Source organism: Heteronotia binoei, chromosome 6 (genome assembly GCF_032191835.1).
Source record: "Heteronotia binoei isolate CCM8104 ecotype False Entrance Well chromosome 6, APGP_CSIRO_Hbin_v1, whole genome shotgun sequence".
NCBI lineage: Eukaryota > Metazoa > Chordata > Lepidosauria > Squamata > Gekkonidae > Heteronotia > Heteronotia binoei.
The window spans coordinates 123420390-123447920 of record NC_083228.1 but is presented as its reverse complement, the minus strand read 5'-3'; the positions used below and the strand labels follow the sequence as shown (position 1 = coordinate 123447920).

The following is a 27531-nucleotide window of genomic DNA, read 5'->3' as shown; positions in this document are numbered from 1 at the left end:
AAATACTTTCCACTATTTTATCTCCCTCTCCCCCTATTTTTCATGTAGCTGCAGTCATAAAAATTATAATAAGGTTGATAAAAGAAATATTTTGAACAAGTTTTATATTAGACATGCTCCATACATTATACATCATCTATACTTTTGAATGTCCTTGATATTTGTAAATGTTTAAAATCTATCTTTCTAAATTTTCAGTTCTCCGCTTTCTGTCTTTTTTTTGTATCTGTATTTCTTTTTTTTTAAGTATAAGAAAAGTGGTTGGAGGTGGGTGGGACAAAGAAAGCTGACAGAAACATTATGCATGAGGTAAAAGCAAAGACAAAATCAGCTTCCAGAAAAAGACTGGGGGGGAGGGAGTGGTTTCAAAAGGACCAGGGGAAAAACCAGGCGATAATGAAAAACCCCAACAAACTAAAGTGGAAACTAAAGACCCAAAAATGTATGTGGAAATGAGGGGATAAACTGATGAATATTGGGCCAGAACTGACAAGGGAAAAACATTATCTGTGTTTGAGAGCTGAATAGGGGTGTCATCGGTCACTTCTCTCTTCTTAGGGAAACATATCAATATGCTCCCCAAAAGTGCTGCTTTCTGTGTGGCACAATGATTGGCTCCCATTCTAAACTTGGCTGGTCAATCCAGGCTCATCTGTGTTGCTTATGAGGCTGGACTACTGTAGCACTTTCTACATAGAAAGATACCTTGGAAATTTCAGTTGGTACAGAACATGTCACCTTGTTTGCTAGCTGGAGCAAACTGACCTCGATAGATTGCAACTATTTTAAGAGCATCATATTGGTTTCTGATTTGTTTCTTGTGGCTTGTGGCTGGTTCTAACTCCTAAGACCCTTCCTGACCTAGGACTTCATATTCTTGCAAGTCTACCTGTCCCATGTTTGCATGTGGCAACTTCAGTCTTCAAAATCAACTTTGAATGACACTGCCAGGAGGCAATATCGGGGGTGGGAGGGGGGGGGCTCAGTGTCTATGTCTTGTTGTTGGAACTCCAGAGGAACTGCTTGACCACTGTGTGAGACAGGATGCGGAACTGGATGGACTGCTGGCCTGATCCAGCGAGGCTTTTCTTATGTTCTTAAGAGAATAGGCACAAGGAACTTTGGATCTGGTAGTTCTTGAGAAAATACAGATTTTTCTCTCTGTCAAACTACAAGTCCAGGTTGAACTACATTAAATCTGTTCCAGAGAAGGTCCTTGGGTGAGCAGTTAACTCTGTATTTCAGAATGCTGCTTATTCTGCTTTTCATTGGCTCCAGCATATCTCTCCGGATCTGAAAACTCGTATAGGTACATGTTACAGATACAGGGAAACTGGTTTCCATAAATGTCCTGAAGCATAATCTGTAATTCATTCTGTTTTTTCCTTATGGTCATGGGGTTATGCCTTGATCTGGATGGCCCACTCTGCCGTGATCTTGTCAGATCTCAGAAGCTAAGCAGGGTCAGCCCTGGTTAATATTTGGGTGGGAGACCACAAAGGAAGCCCAGAGTTGTTGCTTCACCTAGGGAGGTAATGGCAAACCACTTCTGATCATCTCTTGCATTGAAGACCAGTGAGGCCTTGGTGAAGTGTACCCCCCACCTTGGACCTAGTAGGTAGGGTTGCCAACTTGGTTTGGAAATTCCTTGTGGGTTTGGAGGTGGAGCCTGGCGAGGGCGGGATTTGGAGAAGGGAAACTGTGAGAGAGGGGGCAACTGGAATAAAAACACCAGGGTTTATTGGGGTTGTCCCTGTGGGAACTCTTGAATAAACAAGTGATTTATTCAAATTAAATAATCTTTTTTAGCACAAAAAATGAGAAAAAGGAAAGGTTCATTCAGCAAAACACACAACATTAAAGAGCTAACTGGAAAAACATGGGGGAGCAGGGAAACAGCATTTTAGGAATTGAGTGATATTTACCAGTCTTGGAGAGATCCATGGAAGCAGCAGGTCTAAAGAGAAATGGCCAATGTTTCATTTTGTGAATCAGAGAAAAACAAGCCACAAGTAGGGAGGGGGTGTATGTGGTTGGTACCACACGCACACAATGAGCAGGTTTTGGGGGCTAATCTTTATAGGAAAATTGTGCTCCAAGGCTGTGGGAACTTGTGTGTCCTTTCTGGTGGCAACAGTGAAGAGGCAAAAGTGATCTTGCATGTGTAAAAGAGATTTTGAGAGTAATTGCTTCCTCTGCATAAGTACTGAGTAATCTATTAAATTATGCACGCCTTTAGGGTGAGGGAAAGACATCTGTTCTGACCACCTCCTGATGTAATCAAAGTGCGTTTTTCTTACTTTCCCATGGAGCTATGCAGTTGGCACCCATGTTTGAAAAGTGCCTCGGGCTGTCCAGGCCCTAGTAATGCTTGCCCCAGGATGTCATGAGCTTCAGGAAGGATCCAGCTGGTAACACCACCTGGAAGCTAGCAACCCAATTGCTTTTATCCAATCTAACTATATTTATCACTCAGTTAGTTATGCATCTTGACTCTAATGAGCCCTTCCTGGCAAATACTCCTCTACCTATATATAATGGCTGAGGAAGTCTTCTTTCAATGTATCTGACAAAGTGTGCATGTACAGGAAAACTTATACCCAGAATTAAACTTTGTTGGTCTAAAAGGTGCCACTGAACTCAAACTTTGTTCTGTAAGATTTTTTGTTACAGATGTTCCAGTTAGTAAAATTTTCATTCTTTTATGTTAGTAAAGTCGATTTTCTTTTTAAATTTACAGTGCTCTTCTTGGTCTATTTTAATGTCTGCTTTGCAATCTGCTTTACCATTGATTGCTCTTTGGGAGACATTCCTTGGTCAAGTGAAAATGATCCCACATCTTTTGGTGCTCTAGGAAATCACTGATATGTACAGAGTAATGCAGCTTCCTCCTTTCTTCTCTTCCAACAGCCCCCTGCCCACATTTGTGAGCATTTAAGATGTCTCTAAACCGTGCGAAGGAGCTTAATACTTTGGCACTGAAGAAAATCGCTACCGACATGAGCAACTTAATTGAAAGTCTGGACTCAAGGGAGCTCCACTTTGAGGGGCAGGAGGTCGATGCCGATGTGCTGCCCGACACTAAGCCCCCTGGTAAGTTGGCACAATGGACTGCTACCCAAGCACAGAGTATGGCACCATCTACAGAACTGCGATTTGTATTCTTTTTTGAAAACAAGTTACTAGTCCTTATGACAGCAGAGAAACGTTTCAAAATTGTGGGTGATGCCAGGGCAGACCTGGAAGCCAAGGGAGTCTGGTGGTCACAAGATAGGGATTCAGTGCTCTGGATAAATCCTTGTCTCTCCTGGCTAGCATTTAACCTTTCTCTGCCCTAGTAGCCTGTCTGTTTCCTTGCCACCATGATATCCCATCATTCCATTGTCTGCCACACCTCCACATAGCCATTCTATGAATGGCTGCTTTCCTTCCACGAGAGCCAGTGTTGGTGTAGTGTTTAAGAGTGGTAGACTCTAATCTGGAGAACTGGGTTGATTCCCGACCCCATTCTTCCACATGAAGCCAGCTGGGTGACCTTGGTTCAGGCACAGTGCTCTCAAAGCTCTCTCAGCCCCACCTACCCCGCAGGGTGTCTGTTGTGGGGAGAGGAAGAGAAGGAGATTGGGAGCCCCTCTGAGACTCCTTTGGGTAGTAAAGAGTGGGATATAAAAACCGACTCCTCTTCTTCATCCTCCTCCTCCTCCTTCCTTCTTCAAGCCTGACTGCACAAAGCTGCTTGAGTCAGACTGCATAGCAAAGTCAGTATTGTCAACTCTGGCTGGCAGTAGCTCTCCAAGATCCAGTTTTTCACAATACCTCCTTACCTGACTCTTTTAATTGAATATTCTGGGGATTGAACCTGGGGCTTTCTGCATACAACACAGATGCTGTGCCAATGAGCCGTGGCCCCCTTCCCAAGCTTGCAGTCAAACCCATTCAGACGATTCAGTGAGTGGGTGTGTTGGGGGATGTGTGTTTGTGTCAGTATTTTAGGTCTGCTTTAGTTCAGCTCTCAAACCAGATCAAACTGGAACCAGAACTGAAAACCAGTCCAGATATTGAACTCCTGTCTCATAAGCATTAGAAAGACTTCACAGCTCCCATCTTCAGTATCTGAAGCTTCGTCAGGCATAGTTTCAGACTTTAAAACCTGAAATCACAACTGCGAGAACTAGAAACTTGCTTTATAAAAGAAAATGGAGATGCCACAGTTTTCATCCAAATACCAGGTTGGATTCAGAAAGGCTCTGGGCTTTCACACAGGGTGATGGAGCAGGTGGTGCCCTTTGCTGCTTTTGGCCTCCTGTAATGCCACTTGGGCTGCTGTCTCAAGTTCTGTGGAGAAAACAGGTGCTTTCACACACACCTGCAATGCACTTTCAGGGCACTTTGAAACTGGATTTTACTGTGTGAAATGACAAAATGTGCTTGCAAACAGTTGCTGAAGTGGATTGAAATGGCATTATTTAGCATATTGACTGCTATGCAGGGAGGGAGACCAATGTTCCCTCTAAGCTGCAAATCGCAAGAGCTTCATTTGCCTTTCAATACGTAGGTTATTTGTTAGTTGAAGCACTGGTCCTTTCTATTCCTAGGACAAAAGTTCCACCATTCTTCTGCTGGTAATCTCCTGTGATACTGACAGGAGAATGGTGGAACTTTTGTCCTAGGAATAGAAAGGATCGATGCTTCAACTAACAAGTAACCTATGTATGGAAAGGCAAGCAAAGCTCTTGTGATTTGTACACTGAAGGGCAAATGAAGCTTTGGGCTGAAGAAGGTCTAGTTACCGAAACCGATCTCCTTCGCTTTGGCTTTCATTTACATTGACAGAAGAAAAGAAACTCACAAGAAATGCATTATATTCAGTGGCTTTTGGACTTATGTACCAAATGATCCATTTGTATTTCATCCAACATTGACTGTGTGATTGGAATAGTAATCCTTATTGTTTATGTATAAGCACTCGGTATTGTTTTTTGCACATCATCTTTATTGCTTATAAATCGACATGGACATTGTTGACATAAGAACATTTGAGATATTGTCAATACTGAGCATTATTGAAAGGTGCTGCACAGTTTACTGTTATTGCTAGTACTTTCAAACTGTGGTTCTTCTTCTTTGGATGTGAAGCAATAGGCAGGCAGGTTGGCCCAAGAGCAACTGCACAAAATTGCATCATCTCCTCTCTCCTGGCTGTGCGCTTCTGTACAGAACCTAGCACATAACTATTACTAAATAGCAATTCTTCAGGAAACCTGAGAAGGGAAATCTTCATTCTCTTTTTGTGTGCAGTGTAAACTGACTGCTCTCTTCTCAAGCTGGCTGTTCTGTTTCTACTTGGGGAATGTTTTTCATCCTTTAAAAATCTCGGTGCTCCCTCCGTGAACCAACAACAGACAAATAACATGGAGATGGATGCAATTTGCTGTTGTTCATTTTTTTGTTTGTTTCTGACATCCTACTTTCCGCTGGTTTCCAGGAGACTCACGTGGAGTTCATCAGAATTTATGGGGGAGCAATTCAGTAGGCAAATACTGGAAGCAAACTACATCACCAAGCAGCCTCTGTCCCCTGGGTTGACAAGGAAACTTTAGTAATAAAACTCATCTGATAATGCATTGGTGTGCAGCTGTAAATATTGTGAAGTGTGTTTTTTTTCTTTATCAGAAGTTCTTTATTGTGCTATTCTGGCCTTTGTTAGAATTACCTTCAGCAGGTGGCTTCAGACGTATGGAAATACCATACCTCTTTGGATAAAACCTATCTTTATTTATGCTATAGAGGTGTACAGCTCTTACTATGTGGTTGTTACTGGAGGACTACAACCACAGGGATTTCTGCTGCAGATTGCATACTTACCCTGGTGTAGACAAGCGCCCTGGACTATTTCTGTGTCCTGTTCAATCTAATTTCCATCTCCGGGTGATGAGGGTGGGAATGAGTAGATAAATGTACAATATTTTTGTGTTTCTGGTGGTTAGAGAAGGAAAAGAATCGGTAACTGGTGTGATATAGACACTGCACGATGCACTGTTCCCAGGACTGTCTTTGAGTTCATCCTGGACTTGTCAATCAGATGAACCCTGGGAGTTCTTACATGAAACTTCTCAGGTGAGTGCAGGCTGATTTGGATCAAGACCACAGCAAGCAGGAGAGAAGGAGTTTAAGCATCCTCCTCCACTCTGGTTTTCTGACCTGAAATGGCTGCAAGGACCTCTGTTTGCCTTGTTGGGAAACTTATGTGTACTGAAGTTTTCCAAATGGTATGAACGGTGGCTCCCCCGAGAGATTTTAGGTGGCAGGGAATGTATAAACTCTGTACCCAGTGTACTGTGGTCCTGATCCAAATCAGCTCCCATCTTCCTGAGAATCTAAATTTCAACCAGAAACTCCAGGACCTAAAAGAGAGACTCAGGGACAGACATGTAAAGATTTTTTCCTGGCCCTCATGAGAGAATTAGCTGCTGCAGTCTGGGAGATCCCAGTTCAAATCTTGCCTCTACCAAGAACTCTGACACCGACACCCCACCCCTTACACTGTTTTAACTTGGAGATACAGCCATAGAGAGATTTGTTTTCCACCTTGTCCTCATCGGGATGGAGTAACTTGAATATAGGGTTTCAGCCTTCATCACAAGGAACTCTGGAATGGAAATGCAATTTTTCAGGTTTTTTAGTACCACAATTACAAGAATCTCTGCATAGTGAAGATATATGGATTCCCAGTTTATGTAATTATTCTTTTATTCATAGGACTTCTATATGCAGCAATTGAGAAATATGCTTTTTGTCTCTGAAAATTGGTCCAGGAAGCATATTAAAATGTGTTGATTTCATTTGCTCTGATAATTTCCTTTTATCAGCCTGCCCCTTAATAACTTGAAACAGGGCTTCTATTAAAACAGGAGGAACCAGATAGCAATCTTGGGCTGTAGTTGTTTGAGCACTGCGCTGGACGGCCTAGGCTAGCCTGATCTCGTCAGGTCGAAAGATAAGCAGGGGCAGCCTTTGTTAGCACTTGGATAGGAGACCACTAAAGAAGTCAAGAGTTGCTATGCATGGGCAGACAATGACAAACCACGTTTGTATGTCTCTTGTGTTGAAAATCCTTATGAAACCACCATAATTTGACTGGGATTTGACGGTGCTTTCCACCAGCAGCAGCTGTTTCTGTGGGGGCCACTAAATGCATACCATACAGGGTTGAATTCAGAGTATTCTTGCTAGGCCTTAAATTCTTCATATCTCCATTTAACTGCTTTCACGCCTATTCTGTTCTGCTTTAAAACCACGTACTAAAATTGCTGCCTCGTCATTTGCAGTGGGCATTCCATTCTCAGCCATTTATAACACTAAAGGATTTAAAGAGGCTCATCTGCAGATCTACCTAACCGGGTGCCCCATCCGTGTGCGAGTGCTGGAAGTGGAACGGTTCACCTCGACAACAAAGGTCAGAACTTCTTTGCCACTGTGGTTCTCTTTTAAAGATCCAGTCCTGTTCCTTGACTCACTGCTATTATTTCCCTGGCTTATTCTCTGAATTTTTTTTTTAAAAAAAGTGCTGACAAGACAAAGCATTTTACAAAGCCAGTCTTTAAAAAAAGTCTGGTATAAAAATAGAAGCTTGTATCCAACCATGTAGCAGCCTGAATAGTCCAGTACTAGTCAGAGCTTATTAGAGCTCCAAAGAGAAGTAGAGTCTGCCATAGTTAGTACTTAGAAGGGAGCAACTGGGGTTGCTCTGCAGGGGAAGGCAACGGCAAACCACCTGTGCTCATCTCTTGCCTCAAGAACCCCGTGAAGGGTCATTGTAAGTTGATTGCAACCAGGGCTTTTTTGGTAGAAAAAGCTCAGCAGGAACTAATTTGCATATTAGGCCACACCCCCTGACACCAAGCCAGCGGGAACTGCTTTCCTGCTCGAAAAAAGCCCTGATTGCAACTTGATAGCGATTATTCATTATTATTTAACCAATTCTGGAGACTCAAAAGCACTTCCATCTCCAGAAGTGTGGAGAGTGATTTCTCACTGGTTCCATCTTCCCAATGCATATCCTCTTGCTGAGAGCCACCTGTTGCTCCTAGGGGGTCTGCTGTGCTGAGCCCCCAGAACAAAATTTTGACGTTCTAGCGGGCTGCAATGGGAGGGGGAAGCAGAAAAGCCTAGCTCCATAGGCCTGCTCCACATTGGATTCAAGCCATCCCATTTAACAGCTTTTTAACCTGATCCATATAAGTAACTCTATTAACAGACAGGATGAAATTTAAATTTCTTAACTTCTGTTGTTTAATTTTTTTTCTTTCATGTTTTTTGAACTGGGGGGTTATGGATTGGAGTTGTGGGGCATGTTTACTATGCACTCTGCAGTATTGACCAGTTCTGACTACTTTGCTTGACAGTTGCTCTCCAAGGTGTCAGGTAGAGCTCTTTCCCACCCCTGCTTTTAGGGCCAAATTAGACAATACATTTCTCTGCACATCGACCTGCATTTTCGAAGTAGCAGACTTGCACTGGTGGAAACTGATTTCCCAAGTTCTCGGGTGTTTGATTTGCATTGAGACCACAGCATTGGAATAATAATAATAATTTTTAATTTCTATCCCGCCCTCCCCACCGAAGCAGGCTCAGGGCGGAAGAGGAGGGACTTGAGCTACCCAACCCCCACAGTTTTCCACACCCAAAGCAGCCCTGTTTGGGTTATCAACTCAAGGAGAAATGTAACTTGTAGTTCGGTTCTGAGATGCCAGGGATTAAAACCGTGAGCTGAAACATCCAGGGCATTAGCACTACTACTACTGAACTGCTGCATCTTCTCAAGATGGCAAAGATTTGAATCAAATCTCCCAGTTCTGATGTTGATCTTCTGTATACAGAAGAATTGTTTCAGAAGAGTAAAAAGGACCCCATTTTTCAATTAGATACTGACAAGTAAAAGGTTTTTTATGTTTGTGGTAAAGTTATATTAGATCTTTGTACATCTCTGGATTCAAGGGATTGACTTGATCATTTTTTTCATGTAATGGTTTGATTTTCTGTGCTACTTATTCAGGAGAAATCCCTGCCCTTCACTAAATGTGGCACACCATTGTTTTCCGGAAACTCTTTATTTGCTGGAAATACATTATTGCACTTTTGTTAATTAATTGGCTGGAGTCCAAGCCATTATTTGCAACTATTGCTGGGCTACAGCCCTGAGAGCAAACAAAAATTTAATTGCTGGAATCATGGTTCATTGACTGCCTTGATGTTATTCCTTCCTGCAGGTACCAAGTCTACATGTTTACACCATTGAATTGACACATGGGGAATTTACATGGCAAGTGAAAAGGAAATTCAAGCACTTTCAAGAATTCCACCGGGAACTATTGAGATACAAAGCTTTCATACGGATTCCCATCCCAACAAGACGGTAACTACATGTCTTCCCATATGACAATGTTGGACTTTTCTGCCTTGATTTTTTTTTTTTTTTTGGCCCATACAGATAATGGATCTAGTGGACTTTTCTGCAGACAGAAGGATTTCTGCCCATGGAGTGTGACTTTTTGTGTGTGCCTGTGATGGACAGAAAGTTGTCTGGCCCCTAGTTGTCAGGCAACCAGTGGCCTGAGCAGATTTCAAACCTGCCCCTATGTCCAGTCAGCTTTCAAGAGGCTGAGGAAATCTGGTGATCACTGCCATAGCTGCAGAGTATTTAAATAATAATTCTTGTGTACAAAAAGATTTTCACCTTCTTCTTTGATGTTCTGATTTGTGGGGGGGATAACCTATACTCAGTGTTGTGTTTTTCAGACACACAGTTCGAAGACAGACCATCAAAAGGGGAGAAGCGAGACAAATGCCAAGTCTACCACGCACTTCTGAGAACATGGTCAGAGAAGAACACCTGTCCAGTAGAAGGGTAAGAGTCTTTCCTCCTGTGGGCAATGTACAAATCAATCGTTCTGTCTTTGGGGCACAACTATAAGCATTCTGTTGTTCAGCCCTCTGAAACTGATAGGTCATCTCTGATTCTGCATTTGGACCTCTCTGCCAATTTGGTAGTAAAGTCTTAGACTAGGACTGAGCTGCACGTTAGGAGGGAGACTGAACATGATGATATATTTTTGAGATTAAAAAGCAGGCGTGGGGACAGGGGGATAGAAGAACAATTTGAACAGCTATACCAGGGATGGCCAAATTTGCTTAATGTGAGAGCCACATAGAATAAATGTTGGATGTTTGAGAGCCACAAGACAGGAAGGAAGGAAGGAAGGAAGGAAGGAAGGAAGGAAGGAAGGAAGGAAGGAAGGAAGGAAGGAAGGAAGGAAGGAAGGAAGGAAGGAAGGAAGGAAGTTGGGGGAGGGAGAGAGAGGTGGAAAGAAAGCAACTTTAACTTTAAATGTATTCTCCAAGCCGCTGGCTAGCTCAACTTGGAGAAGTTATTTAAAGAAACAAATGCCTTTTCCAGACTGGCCGGCAGGGTAGTGGAGGCTTTGAGAGCCACACAATGTGTGAAAGAGCCACATGTGGCTCCTGAACCACAGTTTGGCCACCCCTGGGCTATACCATTTTCCCAAGAGAAATTTCTCTACATACACTGCTACTATTGGCACTGGAAAATAAAAAAGATATAAGTACAGTATGGACATCTGTCTTTTCCCCCTGTTGAGATGAATAATAATCACCCAGGGGGTGTAGCATTTCTCTCAGGAAAGTGGCAGGAGAGGCAAGTGTTCTGCTCCAACTGTTCCTTCGCTTTGCTGTTATTTTTATGTCCTTCCACCCCTGCCTTGCTCCGCAGGTGGCAGAGCAAGTGCAACATCAACTTGGCTCTTCAGAATAAGGCTTTGGTTTGGGACTGTTCGTGGTTTTCTGATTTTAAGCAATGGAAGAATAATACAAGTACATAACGAGATGCAGTTGAGAATATTGTTAGCCTAACTCGTAACTATTTTTGTTCTGTTTTGCATTTCCATTGTAGAAGCAACTGGAGGATTATGTAACAAACCTCTTAAAAATGCCCATGTACAGGAACTACCATGGAACGGTAAGCAATGAACGATGAGACGGCATCCCAAGATCCTTTGCAGTGTTGGGATTAGGATTTCTGGCTACAGCTGGCAAACCTGGGAGCAAGGATAGGGGCAGGGACTAACATACTGGTATGCTAATGTCACTTCCAGTAAAAAAAAGAAAGTGATAGAATGGGACACTCTTAGGATTTACAAAAAAAACCCCAATGGTAAAGCCATAGAGTTTTTGCAAATTGTAGAGTGTCCATGAGCTCATTTCAGGTTATTACTGGAGTGACATCAGCATAGCATTGTGATGCTGATGTGTGCCCCAATTCCCACTCCCATTTCATCCTGCTGGCATTTCAGGCACTAGCAGACAAAGCACCAAGCTTCCTGGGGATTCCCTAGCTGCGATGCAACAATGATTAGCCCCACCTCTTTGCTTATTTTTGCTAAACTGACAGATGTTCTCTTAAGTTGTGCCCAGCAGTTAGGATATCACCGGATTAAAGAATCCTTGTGGATGAAGCATGCTGGTTTTCCAGTACCATCCTAAACAGAGGTATGCCCTTCTACTTCCATGCAAGCCAGTGGGTTTAGAAAGGTTTTTCTCTGCTTAGGGTTGCACTGTTAATTAATCAGTGTTAATAACCAGTTAATTTACATGTGAATAAAACAATAGTTTTGACAAAAAAACCAACAACTCATACTGTCTTTCCATTGAGATAATGCCTGAATGCGTCACAGCCTTATGAGAAATGGTCCCTCCTATGTGAGAATGTCTCATCTAAGATGTTGCCTGCCACCACCATTGTTTTTAGGAGCACTAATGTACTTGAACGGCCACCTCTACATGTTCCCATGTGGCAGCTTCACTCTTCTTTGCATACTCTGTGCCAACTTTGTCTAGGATTCATTCTGCAGCTACCTGGACTTGGGTGTCCTTGGTGGTTGCCCCATATTTGTGGACCAATCCCCGGAAGAGGTTAGGACAGCTCCCTTTCTAGCTTTTCAGCAAGGCTGCAAAATCATTTCAAAGAACTTGGAGGACGTTTGGTGATCTTGACAAAATGATTTTTTTCTGGTGGTTTACTAGGGAGTTCCAATACTGTCATTGTATTTTAATGCAGTTTTAATGTATTTGAAATTTGTTGTATACAGTTATTGGTTATTATTTACCTCAGGTCCTGTGTTGGGATAAAGGCAGGCTGATGTTTTCAATTGATAAATACAATATAAATTAAAAATAATTAACTTCAAAACTTCATTGAGGGATTGAACAGGAGCAGTGCTTTTAATTAATCAAAAGGATCAGACTCTACTAATGTAACTGAGGAATGAACTCAAGATTCTTGCCCTACGATCAGGGCTTTTTTTGAGCAGGAATGCACAGGAACACAGTTCTAGCTGGCTTAGCATCAGGCGTGTGTGGTCTAATATGCAAATGAGTTCCTGCTGGGCTTTTTCTACAAAAAAGCCCTGTGTGAAACAATGGTGATGTTAGGAGGTGTGGACTAATATGCAAATGAGTTCCTGCTGGGCGTTTTCTTCAAAAACAAGCCCTGCCTACAGTCACTCCTAATGAAAAGATGCATTCCAGGATCCTCTGCACTGTTGCTAATACCTGCTGCTAATACAATACTTAACCCTGGTTACTGAAAAAGTTAAGGTAGTCAGTCCCCTGTACAAGTACCGAGTCATTACCTACCCTTGGGGTAGCATCACATCATGACATTTTCTTGGCAGACTTTTTATGGGGTGGTTTGCCATTGTCTTCCCCAGTCATCTTCTACACTTGGGTAAACATCTTAAGAGAAACTGATGGACTCATTGCCACTTCCTTTCCTCCCTAGTTTCTTCTAAAGAGACCAATAGGTCTCATGAATATTTCTCATAGTCACTTGGGCACTACTTATGTTGGCAGACTATACCGTAATTTCGTTCTCCATTCATAATCTTAACCAGGGTTAAGGCAACAAACCATGGTCTTCCATTATAGCTGCATCAGAACTTCAGATTATGTGCAGTCATGTACAGTCCAAGAACTGTATCCTAGCTAATATTGCAAGGCATCATGGGTGGCATCTCATAATACCATGCCCAATAACTTATTGGGGAACCGAAATAGCTTGGATTGGCCTCCCATTTCTTGTACTGCCTATAATTTATTTATCCTTGCCAACCTCTTTATCGCTTCTTTATCAGACTTGGTTTACCATCCTTCTCCTTTGACCTTTGTATTTTACTTGTGAAACACTAGAGGTGAATGTGATTGTTGTGATTCTCCTATGTGATGACAGACTTCATAAATGTAGACTGGGAATCTTACCAAACAAAGGTGGAGTTTTTGAACTAGTAGAACTACAGAAAATCTTTTTCAGAGCCAAGGCTCATCTGTGGAACCTATGAAACAATATTTTTGTCCCCGAGAAGTGGATAATGCCTTTTCTTAATGCACAATTAATACATATTGCATAATACATAATATAGTTTGCTGTTACAGGATGTGGTCATGTTTCCCTTCTTAGACAGCTTAAAAAAGAACATTTGACAAATTCATGGGGAGAGGGGCAGAGATCAGTCCATGGCTAATCACTGAATAGACCCACCGTGTTCCAAAGCAACTTGCTTTGAATACCAGATGCTGCCCTCTCAGTTTATCCTTAATTTGTTGAATCTGCTGCTGGAAGGTGTAGTGAAGGCCACCAGATTAGATGGCCTTAAAGGAGTACTTACACCAGCCAGCTTCTAATAGCCCTGATAGCTAAATGGAACGCCATGTGTTTTGGAAGATGATTAGTAGCATTGAGCAAACTAGAGCAGAGGCTGGTTGCCTTCATTCCAGGCTTGCAGATTTCCCCAAAGTATCTGAGTGGCTGCTATGGGAAACAGGACACTGAACTAGACAGACATGTAATCTATTTAACAGTGGTGAGCCATTTAAGAAATTACCCTACAGACTATAAATTGCAGAAAGTCTCAGAACAACCAGCAAATTCCACAGAACAGTCAGCACAGTCAACAACCATCTTCCTTATCTTCAAACCCCTTCCAACCCTCCCAGCAATTAACACAGAACAATGGTCACACTCAACAGCCAGTTTCCTTATCACTACCCTTCCAGGAAGCCCCACCAAACAATGGGAACATCCACAAACCAATTGCCCTTTCATCTCACCCCCTCCAGCCTAGAAATAGCAGCTCTTCAGCAGCCCTGGCCCCATTCAATGCACAGCAGCCAAGAAGGTCTGAGCGCCTGCTCCGGCTGCAACGCCACTGAGGATGTTCTCCGCAGCTGAAAACGAAACGTCTGGAAGGAAATCTTTCTCCAGTAGAACACGGCACTTGATCCTGAAAGATTCTACAAACCCTAATGATGTTACCAGCCGTGAAAACCTGAAATCTTTGATAAGAAATTACTGTTGCAGGCCATTTGTAAAATGGCTGCCTTATGCGTAGGCTTCGATTAGCAAGTATCTGTAATAATATAATTACCTTCTGTTCATAAGAAGTGGTATTATGCCAACTTGGCATCCATAAATAAGGATCCATGGGAAAGAGAAGTACATAATGCTTAAATGAGTGTGCTGCCAGGCAGACATTTCTGCCTTCCTCTTTGGATCTGACAACGTTCTCTAAGGTTAATGGAAATTTTACACCCTTTCCTCCCCATAGAACTTAACAGAGTAACTTTTGTTAGCAGAGATGAATGGAAAAGTTCGTTTCAGGGCAAGAGCATTTTTAGCCCTCCGTTGTCTTTGAGCCTGAAGACACATGCTTTGTTCTGCCAACATATACAGAAAGCAGGCACATAAATATGCACAAAACCTTTCTTTGTTCCCCTTTTCCTGCAGGCCATTTGAAAACAGTTTTGGGCCAACCCTGGGGTGAGAAATTAGCATTGCTTATCAATTCAGTTGTCCTTCGCTATCTGGTTCATATTGCTTTCTTGTGAAGTAAGCAATTAGAGAGCTGGGTTTGTATAGTGGTTAGCATGTTGAATGGTTGGATTAGGATCTGGGAGAACCAGGTTTGGATCCTGGCTATTGGCCACTGTGTAACACAGAGTGCTGGACTGGATGGACCATTAGTCTGATCCAACATGGCTTCTCTTGTGTTCTTATCCCCACTCTGTCTTGGAATCTTTCTGAATGACTTTGAATCAACCTAATCTGCTTCACAGGATTGTGGTTGTCAGAATAAAATGAGGGAGGGGAGAATGATGTCACAAGCCCCTTTGAGTCCCCCAATGCAGGGTATAAATATCTAAATAAATATCCAAACATGTGTGGAAATGGGTTCTCTGGGACATGCTCTTTCTAGCCTGAACTCCAACCCTGCACCCCCAAGCCCATCTTTTCACCCCACCAAGCATTCCAAACCCATGACAGTCCTTTTAGACACAAGTGCATTGGATAGTAAAAGCTTTCAGAGCTTTCTGTTTAACTTCCTTACAAAAAGATGCAGAGAAGCAGAATAGTCAATATGGAGATCACCGAGATAGTCTAAGCAAAGTGTAAGACAGGTGAGCAAGACTAGACTGAAATGTTCCAGGCGCAGAGGTAACCAAAAAATTTAAAAGGTTTTGTTATAAAAGAAGTGAGAATTTGCAGGGCATTTAAAGAAGCAGAAAATTTAAATAAGAACTTGTATATTTTAGATGTATAAACTTTATAAATGAAGTGGTAGAAAATGTATAAAAATGGCAATCAAGTAGTAAGTAGTGCTGGATCTCAAAGCCAAACAGTGCCTTAAAGCGAGGCCTATGTAAAATGTGACCCAGCAACCCAGATATAATCCAGTATTGATGCTTTGTCACTTTTTGTCTCCCTGGTACATTCTTCCTCCAAGGACTTCAGGAGAATCATATGTGGTTTTCCCCTCCCTGTTTGATCCTTAAAAATAATCCTGTGCGGTAGGCTAGGCTGAGAAAGCATGACCCATTAAGAAGAAAATGATGATATGTATGCCCCACTCTTCACTCTGAATCTCAAGAGTCTCAGATCAGCCTACAATCTCCTTTATCTCCCTCCCCCATCAGACACCCTGTGAGATAGGTGGGGTTGAGAGAGCTCTCTCAGAAGCCACCCTTTCAAGAACAGCTCTGTGAGAGCTATGACTGACCCAGGAGTGAGGAATCAAACGTAGTTCTCCCAGATAAGAGTCCATGCACTTAATCACTACACCAAACCACTACACCAAAGGCATGGAAAGCCTTTGAATCCTAGATCCTGTTTCAGTATGGTAACCACCACTATGCTTACACTTTCTTTCCAGTCCAAGGTAGGCAGATAGAGATTTACTGAGCCTCAGATGTAGATCAAGGCTGGTGGCTGGTTTTCCCCTTGGTAGTTCACAAGTTTGCAGGCAAGAAATAAGTCTTGGTATTTCTGATTATGAAATGGAAGAATGCTAACATTATTTTTATCCAGACCTGCCTGGAAACAGAGAAATATATAGAAAATAAACACATACCTCATCTGTCTTGGCGGTCCTCTATCCTCTCCCTTCAAAACTGTAAGTCTCTTAGGCCCCAGAGCCATCTGTATTCCTATTGTTGGTTTTTATTTTTTATTCTCCCCCCATAGTTCTGTTTGTTCTCTGGAAATCGAAAGATGCCATCCGACGCATAATTTCTCCATTCATTGTGTTAGCTCTGTGTGCGTTGGCTGTTGTGAAAACCTTCTCCACAGCAAACTAAACAAGATTCTTCTTAATTGAATATTGATTGTGATGTGGTTAAACCATCTTCAGGGCACAGGATACTTTTCAGAGGTTCATGAGCAAAGAATTGATATAGCCATGACCCCAGGTAGGGGGCGAACATGGGGCGGAATCCCAGAGAAGATTTCTGAAAGCAGAAATACTGAAATTACTCTCTGCTGTCCGCTTGCTCTGAGTGAAAATAGTTATTTCCCCCACCATCTTTTCTGCATGCAAAAGGTGAAGTGCAAAGTGTTCCTTCTGATACATTGTCAAAAAGCAATGAAATAAAACCTAGGCATCTGTCAAGGATACAGTCTATTGTACATTGTATATTAATGTAGATACATGCCGTTATCATAATCACATACCTCATCTGTCTCAGCCAGTATCATAATGCCCCTGTATAAATCGATGGTGCGGTCTCATTTGGAGTACTGTGTGCAGTTCTGGTCGCCGCACCTCAAAAAGGATATTATAGCATTGGAGAAAGTCCAGAAAAGGGCAACTAGAATGATTAAAGGGCTGGAGCACTTTCCCTATGAAGAAAGGTTGAGACGCTTGGGACTCTTTAGCTTGGAGAAACGTCGACTGCAGGGTGACATGATAGAGGTTTACAAGATAATGCATGGGATGGAGAAAGTAGAGAAAGAAGTACTTTTCTCCCTTTCTCACAATACAAGAACTCGTGGGCATTCAATGAAATTGCTGAGCAGTCAGGTTAAAACGGATAAAAGGAAGTAATTCTTCACACAAAGGGTGATTAACATGTGGAATTCACTGCCACAGGAGGTGGTGGCGGCTACAAGCATACCCACCTTCAAGAGGGGGTTAGATAAAAATATGGAGCACAGGTCCATCAGTGGCTATTAGCCACAGTGTGTGTGTGTGTATATATATATTTGGCCGCTGTGTGACACAGAATGTTGGACTGGATGGGCCATTGGCCTGATCTAACATGGCTTCTCTTATGTTCTTATGTTATTTTGTTTAAAATCATCCTATTTTTGTTTTTGTTTAAACATTTTTCTGCTGCTTTTCCACCCTATTAGGATCCCCATGATGTTGCACAGAAAAGCATTACAACCTTTAAACAATTAAAAATGGCATTTAAGATTATAAAAAATTAATAAAAGCATAAATAAACAACACCAGAGGAGGGCCGATAACTGTTACTGGGGGTATGCCAAATGAAGCAAGCAAGCCTTCACCCACTGACGGAAGATACTGATATAGACAAACAGAGGGAAGCAGCTCTAAAGTGCTCTGTTTGGTTGCATCCAGTGTTCCCTCTAAGCTGAGTTAGTGTGAGCTAGCTCACAGTTTTTTAGCCTCTGGCTCGCACGTCTTTGTCTTAGTTCTGGAAAAGTGGCCCCAGAGCAAATTAATTTATACAGTAGCTCACAAAGTATAATTTTTGCTCACAAGACTCTACAGCTTAGAGGGAGTACTGGTTGCATCTCATCTGCTGCGGCTTGCACATGTGGAACTGCGCTCAGTATCTGTTGTTTTCTGCTCACATGTCACTGGATTCAAGACAAAGACTGATGTGAGGGATTTGAAGGGGGCGGGGAGAGAGAGAAATAGCATTACAAACATGTTCAGAAGACATTTTTAAAAAAAGACTGATAGAATCAGAGCTTTTTGTAGAAAAAGCACAACAGGAACTCATTTGCATATTTGACACACTCCCTGACACCAAGCCAGCCGGAACTGCGTTCCTGTGCATTCGTGCTCAGTTTAGGATAGGATAAATCTGCAGATTAACTTTGAACAAAGTATAAATCGTCCTTGCTTGGCCCGATTATTTTTATAAGTGTTCGTTGACAGGTACAGATGGAGGAAGTCATTGGTTTGATTTTTTCCAGGACACTCGGGCATCTGTGGGTTTTTTTCAGATCCCGACAGAATGGGTGGCATTGCTGGCAGGGTTTCATAATATCTTCAGTGCCACAGTTCTTGACAAGTTCAGGCACTGAGCCACTAATTCAAAAAGGCCAACCGTCGCTTGTTATTGATAGCTCTCTCCAAACTTGTTCTCCTGCCAGTTGGCTGTTAGCTCAGAGACAGCCGTGATGAAGTCCATCCTCCAGCATTTTCATTGGAGAGGAATTTGGCAGGGCTGCAGGAGAACTGATATATTACTGTAAACTCTTTTAAGCACTGTGGATGTGCTCACACTACACTAAATAATGCGTTTTGCAATTGGATTTTTGCTGTTCTTACACAGTAAACATCCAGTGTAGTGTGAATGCACCCTTTGTGCATGTTTCTCTGCCCCCCATGGACTTTACCCACTTCCGTACGCCACCACACCCTTGTCAGTGTACATAGCCTCCTGTTCTGAGACCCTGTGAGAGATCCATCTCCAACTCCTTTTTGTCCCCTACATCTACACTATCTTGTTTCCCAAGCTCCAGTTTGCCAATTTACCTCAATCTTCCTAAGCCCTGTGCAGGCCTCGGATTCAGCAGGAGCTCACAGGAACACAGCTCCTGAACCTTTCTGAGGGTTTCCCTTCCTCTTCCCCACCTTGTCCATTGAATAGTAGGTGCAGCTGTATAACAATCTCTGGATGAGCTCCACCACCTATTTTTCTACAAAATGACCCCAGGCCCTGTGTGAAGGCTTTCCAGCACTGAGACCAACTTTCAGCTTCCCTGACAGATTTTTCACTGGTACTTAACCATCCAGCATTAGAATGCCTGTGAATATTCTTTGACACCATGGAAGCACATACATAAACTGGTTGTGCAAAAGGGCTGTTTTTATATTAAAGATGTGGCTAGAAATTTAAAGAGCTATTTTCACTGTGCCCAAAGACTTGACTGTGCCTTGTGAATTTTTTTTTTTTGAAGTAAATAACATATTTTATCATAAAGTGCCTTTGCAACTCTTCTCAGTTTACAAAATGGTTTGGGAGTAAAACTGTAGCTAGAGAGAAGTCATGGGGTGCATTACCTCACCTGGAGCACTGATCGACCCCGACTTAATCTTTCCTCACATATACACACTTCCTTCTTTATAATTTGTACTAACTCATAGATACGAAAATACACATAGACATTTGGGCTTGGCAGGAAGTTTTTTAAAGAAATGTTTTATTATAAGGAAACTTCTGCCTTGCATCCATTTCTTTGAAGCCGCACCTGAAATTGTGGCCTCCTAGCCAGGAAGTCAGGCCAAAGTCCTACTTGGGGAGGAGGGTGGTTATCTTGTTCTACAAACAGAAGTTCGAGGCTTTTCGGGGTATATAACTCAAGAGAGGCTAAAGGATTCTTTCAAAACTGGCGATAGTGTGTTATTATTCTAACTAGGCTCCCATTCCCTGTCCCCTCAATTTCTTTGAAAAAAAAGGAAAGACTCTCATAAAACCAGACTTGTTGCTGCTAATAGATTATTTCCAACCTTCTTTAAATTCTGGCTTAAAAGAATACACATGGAGCTGCCTTATAGAATCGTAGCGTTGGAAGGGACCTCCAGGGTCATCCAACCCCCTGCACAGTGCAGGAAACTCACAAATACCCCCCACCTAAATTCACAGGATCCTCATTGCTGTCAGATGGCCATCTAGCCTCTGTTTAAAAACCTCCAAGGAAGGAGAACCCACCACCTCCTGAGAAAGTCTGTTCCACCGAGGAACCGCTCTAACGGTCAGAAAGTTCTTCCTAATGTTGAGCCGGAAACTCTTCTGATTTAATTTCAACCCATTGGTTCTGGTCCTATTTTCTGGGGCCATAGAAAACAATTCCACACCATCCTCTAGATGACAGCCCTTCAAGTACTTGAAGATGGTGATCATATCACCTCTCAGCTGTCTTCTCTCCAGGCTAAACAGGCCCAGCTCCTTCAACCTTTCTTCATAGGACTTGGTCTCCCTCACCATCTTTGTTGCCCTCCTCTGGACCCATTCCAGCTTGTCTATATCCTTCTTAAAATGTGGTGCCCCAAATTGAACACAATACTCCAGGTGAGGTCTTACCAGAGCCGAGTAAAGCGATACCATCACTTCACATGATCTGGACACTATGCCTCTGTTGCTACAGCCTAAAATTGTGTTTGCCTTTTTAGCTACCACATCATACCATTGACTCATGTTCAGTGAATGGTCCACTAAGACCCCTAGATCCTTTTCGCACCTTAAATGGAGTCAGACCATTTCTCTGCCATTATTGTCTACTCTGACTTGTGATGACTCTCTACAGTCTCAGGCCTTTGACATCATTTTATTCATTGGAGATACTGGGGATTGAACTTGGGACCTTCTGTGTGCAAAGCAGATGCTCTGCCACTGAGCCATGGCTTCATCCAAGCGTGTCCTCACACACACCCTCCTTTGCAAATGCATCCACCTAATAGCTGTCACTTCCCCATTCAACTTTCATTCCTTTCTTCTCTTCAACTGATCTTTCTTGGCTGTTTGTTTTTACTTTTATTACGACTGATACCGAAGCCCTCATTCTCTTCCTGCTTGCTGGCTAGACAGATCACTCTGAAACCGGAGTGGGAAACTGAGCCTTTGGATACACAGGTGGGAGAGTTTACAGTTTCAAAGGCAGCAGTGAAAGGGCTTGCTGTCTGAGATGTTCAGTTTCCTTGCTAGAACCCTGCAGGTTTGAAGTTCAAGGGATTTGGTTTTGTCTGTTTTCAATAGCATTTAGGTAGCATTTATTTAGAAATCTTCACTTTCCCAACCATTACATAAAACTCATTATGGCTTCCACTCCGTAGAACACTATATTGGAGACATATGAGTGCTTTCACACTCACACTAAATAACACATTTTCAATCCACAAGTTAAGATGCTCTTGGCAACTGAACTTTACTGTGTGAAATGGAAAAAATGCACTTGCAAACAGTCACTGAAGTAGATTGAAATTGCATTATTTAGCATGTGTGAAAGTGCCCTCAACAGGGGATGTTTTTTTCATGTGGGAAGTCCCATGTTCAAACCCTGGCATTTCCAAAGAAAAAGGGTCTTAGAAAGCCTTTTCTCTCCCAGAGAACCTCTGCCAGTCAGAGACAATAGTAGCTGGCTTGGTATAAGACAGCTTTGTATGTCCAGAGCAGGCAAATTACTGTGAAAAAGCAGCCTCTGGTTCATGGGCGGGGGGCTGCATGTAGATATCACCCTGAACTGTGGTTGTATGTTGCATCCATATACAGCCTTGATGTCTTGTTTTAAAAACATGTTGACAGCTTTCCCCATTTACAGAATGAACAAAACAGGGTATAGAAGCGGAAGATTAAGATTAAGCACAAGAAAGCGATTGCGCTTAGCAACAAGTGGCACAAAGTGCTCTGTTGTGTATTCCCCTACCAACTTGTTGCTTTCATAAAAGCAAATATGGATGAGTGGGTGTTAAGCATGAGCAGGAGGGATGCTTGGCCTTTTTAGCTCCACCTTCTTTTCCTGGTCCCTCCTCTCCAGTGTGTTTCCTGCCACAGGTGAGAAGATACCATTTTATTTGGGGGAGGGTCTGTTTTGCTTAGGCTTCACGTATTTGTTAACTCCCTTCCTAATGTTCCACTTTCTATGTCTACTGAGTTGCAAGTCTGCAGGCAAGCCCTGGCTTTATCTGTGGTTCCTGGTAGTTTAACTTGAAAGCACTTTTGGAAAATTAAACAGATATCATGATCATGCTTTTGGGCCAATGCAAACACAGAGCAAAACATATCAGGATTTATGCATCCCCCCTCCCACCCCGGCAAGTTACAGCTGACTTGCAGCAACCCAGTAGGGTTTTCAAGGCAAGAGGTGCTCAGAAGTGGGTTTGCAACTGCTTGCCTCTGCATTACAACTCTGGTATTCCTTGGAGATCTCCCATCTAAATACTAACCAGGGCTGATCCTTCTTAGCTTCTGAGATCTGACATTATCAGGCCAACCTGGACTATCCAGGTTAGAGCAGAGTATGGATCTAGTGAAGGATTAAGATTAATTCATGGTGAAATGCCTCCCCCCTCCCCCCCCCCAAAAAGAACACACCCTGGGCCACATGAAGGAAGTCTGCCAGGGCTTTTTTTGTAGAAAAAGCCCAGAAGGGACTCATTTGTATATTAGGCCACACCCCCTGACAGCACCATTGTTTCACACAAGCCCAGCAGGAATGTATTTGCATATTAGGCCACACCCCCTGATGCCAAGCCAGCTGGAACTGTATTCCTGTCCATTCCTGCTCAAAAAAAGCCCTGAAGTCTGCACTTCAAACGTGGTTTAGTTAATCAAACCTCTTCTTGATTCCTATAGCCCAATTATTGAAGGCATGCTCTTCTTCTCTTATGATTCATTTTCCAGATGGAATTCATTGGCGTAAGTCAGCTGTCATTCATCCATGATCTAGGACCAAAAGGCATGTAAGTTGACCTGTCTTTATCAGACCAAACTCCTAGGGGAGTGAGTTTGGGTTCTGAATCACAGCACAGTCAGGGGCTATAACGCTCCTCTCCTTGACCAAACACAGGCCTGATGTTGGATGCTTAAGATTGCCGGGCTGAGGCACTGACGACCAAGGCAGACTCATTTATCACAGAGACAGACTGCGGCCTGTTCTCAGAAGGTGGTCCAGCTAGCTGGGGTAGATGAAGAGATGGGGCTAGGAAAGCAGGAGAGATTTGCAGAAAAGGGAAGGCAGCTGAGAAGAGACAAGGAAGCATGCTGTGATAGTGCATGTGCATTGAAAGCTGAAGGTTCCAGGTTCTGGTCACTGGCATCTCTGCTGCAGGGATCAGGTGTTGTGAAGATCTGCTGCTCATAAACATAATGAGAAGACCTGCTGCTCATAAACATAACCAGGGGTCTGTTGATAAACCAATGATGCAAGTCCTTATCAGGCAGTTTTTAATGTTAAAAGCAAATTTGAAAAACTCAAGGGAAATATAATAAGATATCCTCACCCGAGCTAGTCGCCTTTAGTTGATGCATGCATACTCAGAAGCTGGTTCCACATGTACTCTCTGATAACATTTGCACATGATCACTGCCTAAGTGTGAACTTAGCAACCCTGCATCAGACCTCTTTAAGTCAGAGCTGCTTATTTTGAGTTGCGGTTGCTCTTGCAGTTCTGGGGAAGAACAAGGTCTTTCCTAATCTCTGTTATATGAGATCCAGCAGGAGAGGTCAAGGGCAGACCTGGAACTGCCAGCAAACCAGATGTCCTCGAGCCCTTGGATTCTCCTAGTCTCTTTTTATCTAGCAAGCTATGCAGGTGAACAACAGGAAGGGCCTTTCAAAGAAATATTCTGCCTAGTTAAAAGGGCGCATTTCCATTGTCCCTGCAAGTGCAAAATACAGACGTGCCAAAATTCCTCTCAAGGTTGCAGTTTGCCTTGACAGCCTTTGATAGTGAATAGAATATCAAATCAATCTTGGGTTTAAACCTGTGGTTTATTATCTGTGCTTGTTTCCAAGAACTTATTGAATCAATACTCTCCCCCCCATCTCTCTTCTCTTTGCTTTCAGAGAGGGCATGATCATGAAACGGTCTGGAGGCCACCGAATACCTGGCCTGAACTGCTGTGGGCAGGGGAGGTTGTGCTATCGATGGTCGAAAAGGTACCTTTCTGTTTTCTCAAATGGTTGCCTCCCCCCCCCCCCCCGTTCCTTTACAGTGCAAGTTGCCAGCGGATGGGAGTGAATCCCCCCCTTAAAAGCTATCCCATCTCCATTTTATCCTCACAACAACCCAGTGAGGTAGGTCTGACTGAGAGTATGACTGGCCCAGGAAACTTCATGGCTGAGTGGGGATTTGAACCTGGGTCTTCTGGGTCATAGTCTGATATTTGTAATCACTGTAGCACACTGGATCTCAATACCTCATAGAAAATAATAATAATTAATAATAATAATAGCTGGGTTTTATACCCTGCTTTTCTGTATCCTAAGGAGTCTCAAAGCAGCTTATAATTGCATTCTCTCCCCCTCCTCACAACAGGCACCTTGTGATGTAGGTGGGGCTGAGAGAGCTCTGATTAGCCCAAGGCCACCCAGCTGGCTTCCTGTGGAGGAGTGGGGAATCAAACCCACTTCTCCAGATTAGAGTCTGACACTCTTAACCATTACCCACACTGCCTCTCTGATAAAATAAAACATTAATAATAAAACATTTACTACTCTGTAACAATAAAAAAAAAATTCCCCTGATATTCTGTCTTCTCCTATATCTGGTTTAATATAATGAAGAGATAGATTTTTTTATTAAGAAGATGGATCAGGGCTATGCCAGAAAGATTAAATGCATTAACTTGTGGAGGTTTTCATCACATTCTAATCATTTTATTATATTCTATCTATGTCTACTTATTTGAAGATTTAAAGTCTCCTTTTCAATTCAAATGAATTCTCCGGAACTTTTTTGATCTTATGCATTCATTATTTAGTGGCTTGGGAGCTCTTTTTATTTTTTAAAATCCAGTATTGTTTGTATCAGGCCTCAAATTCAGCAGAAGCTCACAGAAGCGCAGCTCCTGAACATTTCTGATGGTTCCACCTCTTTCTCCCCACCTACCTACCTTGTCCATTGACTAGTAGGTGCAGCTACATAATAATCCCTGGATTAGGAGAGTGAGCAGCCAGCCCGTCACCAGTGGCTTTTCCACGCCCCCAGCAGCCCTCATTAACTCCTGGAGAAGCCCGTGCCACCTTTTCTCCACTTTTTATGTAATTTTGGGCGGCGAGTGGCTTGCTGGTCTTTTGACTGGGGAGGGGGGCGGCCCAGGAGAGCCCCAGGTGAGCAAGGCCTCACTCACCCGGGGATCTCCTTTCTTGCATCGGGTTGCTTTTGGTTGGGGTGGTGGTGGTACATATGCTAATGAGTTATGCTAATGAACTCTGCCACCTATTTTTCTACAAAACGACCCCTGGTTTGTATTATAATTCTAGGTTGACCTGCCTCTTGAGACCTTCCCCAGTTGTGTTTTTCTGTTGGAATTTCCCATCAGCTTCAGCGGCATATAGTATAGTTCATTTTCCCTGTGTTGCTGCCCAGTTTTGCTCTGTGAAGTATTTCAGTATCCTGCATGAATGAATCTCAAGAACATAAAAATAGCCCTTCTGGATGTGACCAGTGGCCCATCTGGTCCAGCATTCTTTCTTACACAATAGCTGACCAGTTCCCCTGGATGTCCAGTAACACGGCACAGAAGCCAAGGCCTTTCCTTGATGTTGCATCCTGGCCCTGGGATCCAGTGCCTCTGAATATGGAGGTTCTTTTTAGTCATCATGGCTAGTAGGCAGTGATGGATCTAGCCTCCATGATTCTTTCTAACCCCCTTCCCAAGCTGTCTGTGCCTGTAACCATCATTACATCCTCTGGCAGCAAATTCCACATTTTAACCACTTGCTGTATAAAGAAGTATTTTCTTTGGTCTCTCTTGAATCTGCTGCCCATCACCTTCATCGGATGCCCTCAAGTCCTGAGATCCTGTGTCTTTTTTCCTGTTTTCAACATCTTGCATTAAGCATTAGTGGCAGATGCGAGGAGACAGCGAGCACCAACTCGGTAAAAGTGCATTGTGTTCCCTGCTTTGTTTGTCCTCTCATCATTGAGAAGCATCAGTCAGTCCTGGAGCACTTCACAACCCCCCCCCCCTCCGATTCAGCTTGGAACAAGAACATTGTCAAGCAGTTTTCCTGAATACGCAGGGCTCTGCGTTACACTGGAGCCATTGTTTCTGGAGAGTGCCTTTGCCATGAAGGGATGACCCTGGTTGCCTTTTTCCACGTTGTGGGCATCAGGTGTTTGTTAGGGGCTGGGAAGCCAGAGGCAGGTCTCTTGTGAGGGAAAAGAGAAGCAGAGTTCCCTTTAGAGCTGGTCTGCCTTTATGATCATTCAGAGCAAGCATTAGGGATCAGCATGGTGGGGCATTTGCCAAGGCTGCAAAAGTCCACTGCTAAATGCTGATTCTAGCCACATCCACCCTCCACTGACTGGTTCAGGTTAATCTTATCTCATTAGCTCTGGGAAGCTAAGCAGGATCAGCCCTGTTAGTGCTTGGATGAAAGATCACTGAGAAAGCCCGGGGTTGCTGTGCAGAGGGAGGCAATGGCAAACCAACCCTGTTTGTCTCTTGCCTAGAAAACCATATGAGTTCACCAAATGTGTATGAAGGGTCACCCAGGTTCCCAGTTCTGGATTGGGAAATACCTGGAGATTTTGAGGGTGGAGCCTGGTCAGGGAAGGGGACGGACCTCAGTGGGGTATAATGCCACAGAGTCCAGCCATTTTCTCCAGGGGAATCAACCTTGGTCACCTCGAGATGAATTGTAACAGCAGGAGATCTCCAGGTGCCACCTGGAGGTTGGCAACTCTAGCCTGGCCCAATAAGCTAAATTCTATATCCCTCTCTATGGAAGCACAAGGTGCTTGTAGGACATGTTTCACCATGGTGTCAACAAGCAGAAGAGGAGATGGGATTTATATCCCGCCCTTCTCTCAGAGTCCCAGAGCAGCTTACAATCTCCTTTCCCTTCCCCATCCCACAATAGACACATTGGGAGGTAGATGGAGCTGAGAGAGCTCTGAGAAAACTGCTCTTGAGAGGAACAGCTCTGAGAGGACTTGTGACTGACCTAAGGTCACCCCAGCAGCTGCATATGGAGGAGTGGGAAATCAAACTTGCTTCTCACGGATTAGAGTCCATGCTCTTAACCACTACAACAGACTGGCTATCCAAGGCAATTTGTTCAAGTACAGTAAGGTATAACTAGTAATGTTCCCAGTTGCCGCTTGTGGCTGGAAACCTCCAGGCAATTGCTCATCAGTGCTCAGCTGATCAGCTGATGGAAGCTGGACCAAAGTGTGCGGCACAATCATCCTCGGGATA

At 43.3% G+C, this 27531-nt stretch overlaps 1 protein-coding gene across 1 annotated transcript in view; it reads left to right on the top strand.

Annotated features, from left to right (window-relative positions):
• Positions 1-27531, top strand: part of PLD1 (phospholipase D1) — a 169808-nt gene that overhangs the window by 64882 nt on the left and 77395 nt on the right. Inside the window, exons 2-8 of the mRNA XM_060242509.1 lie at positions 2911-3093; positions 7329-7456; positions 9270-9415; positions 9799-9907; positions 10970-11035; positions 23005-23063; positions 24170-24262. Coding sequence (XP_060098492.1) covers positions 2940-3093; positions 7329-7456; positions 9270-9415; positions 9799-9907; positions 10970-11035; positions 23005-23063; positions 24170-24262 — 755 coding nt within the window. The 5' untranslated portion in view covers positions 2911-2939. The remainder of the gene's footprint in view (positions 1-2910; positions 3094-7328; positions 7457-9269; positions 9416-9798; positions 9908-10969; positions 11036-23004; positions 23064-24169; positions 24263-27531) is intronic.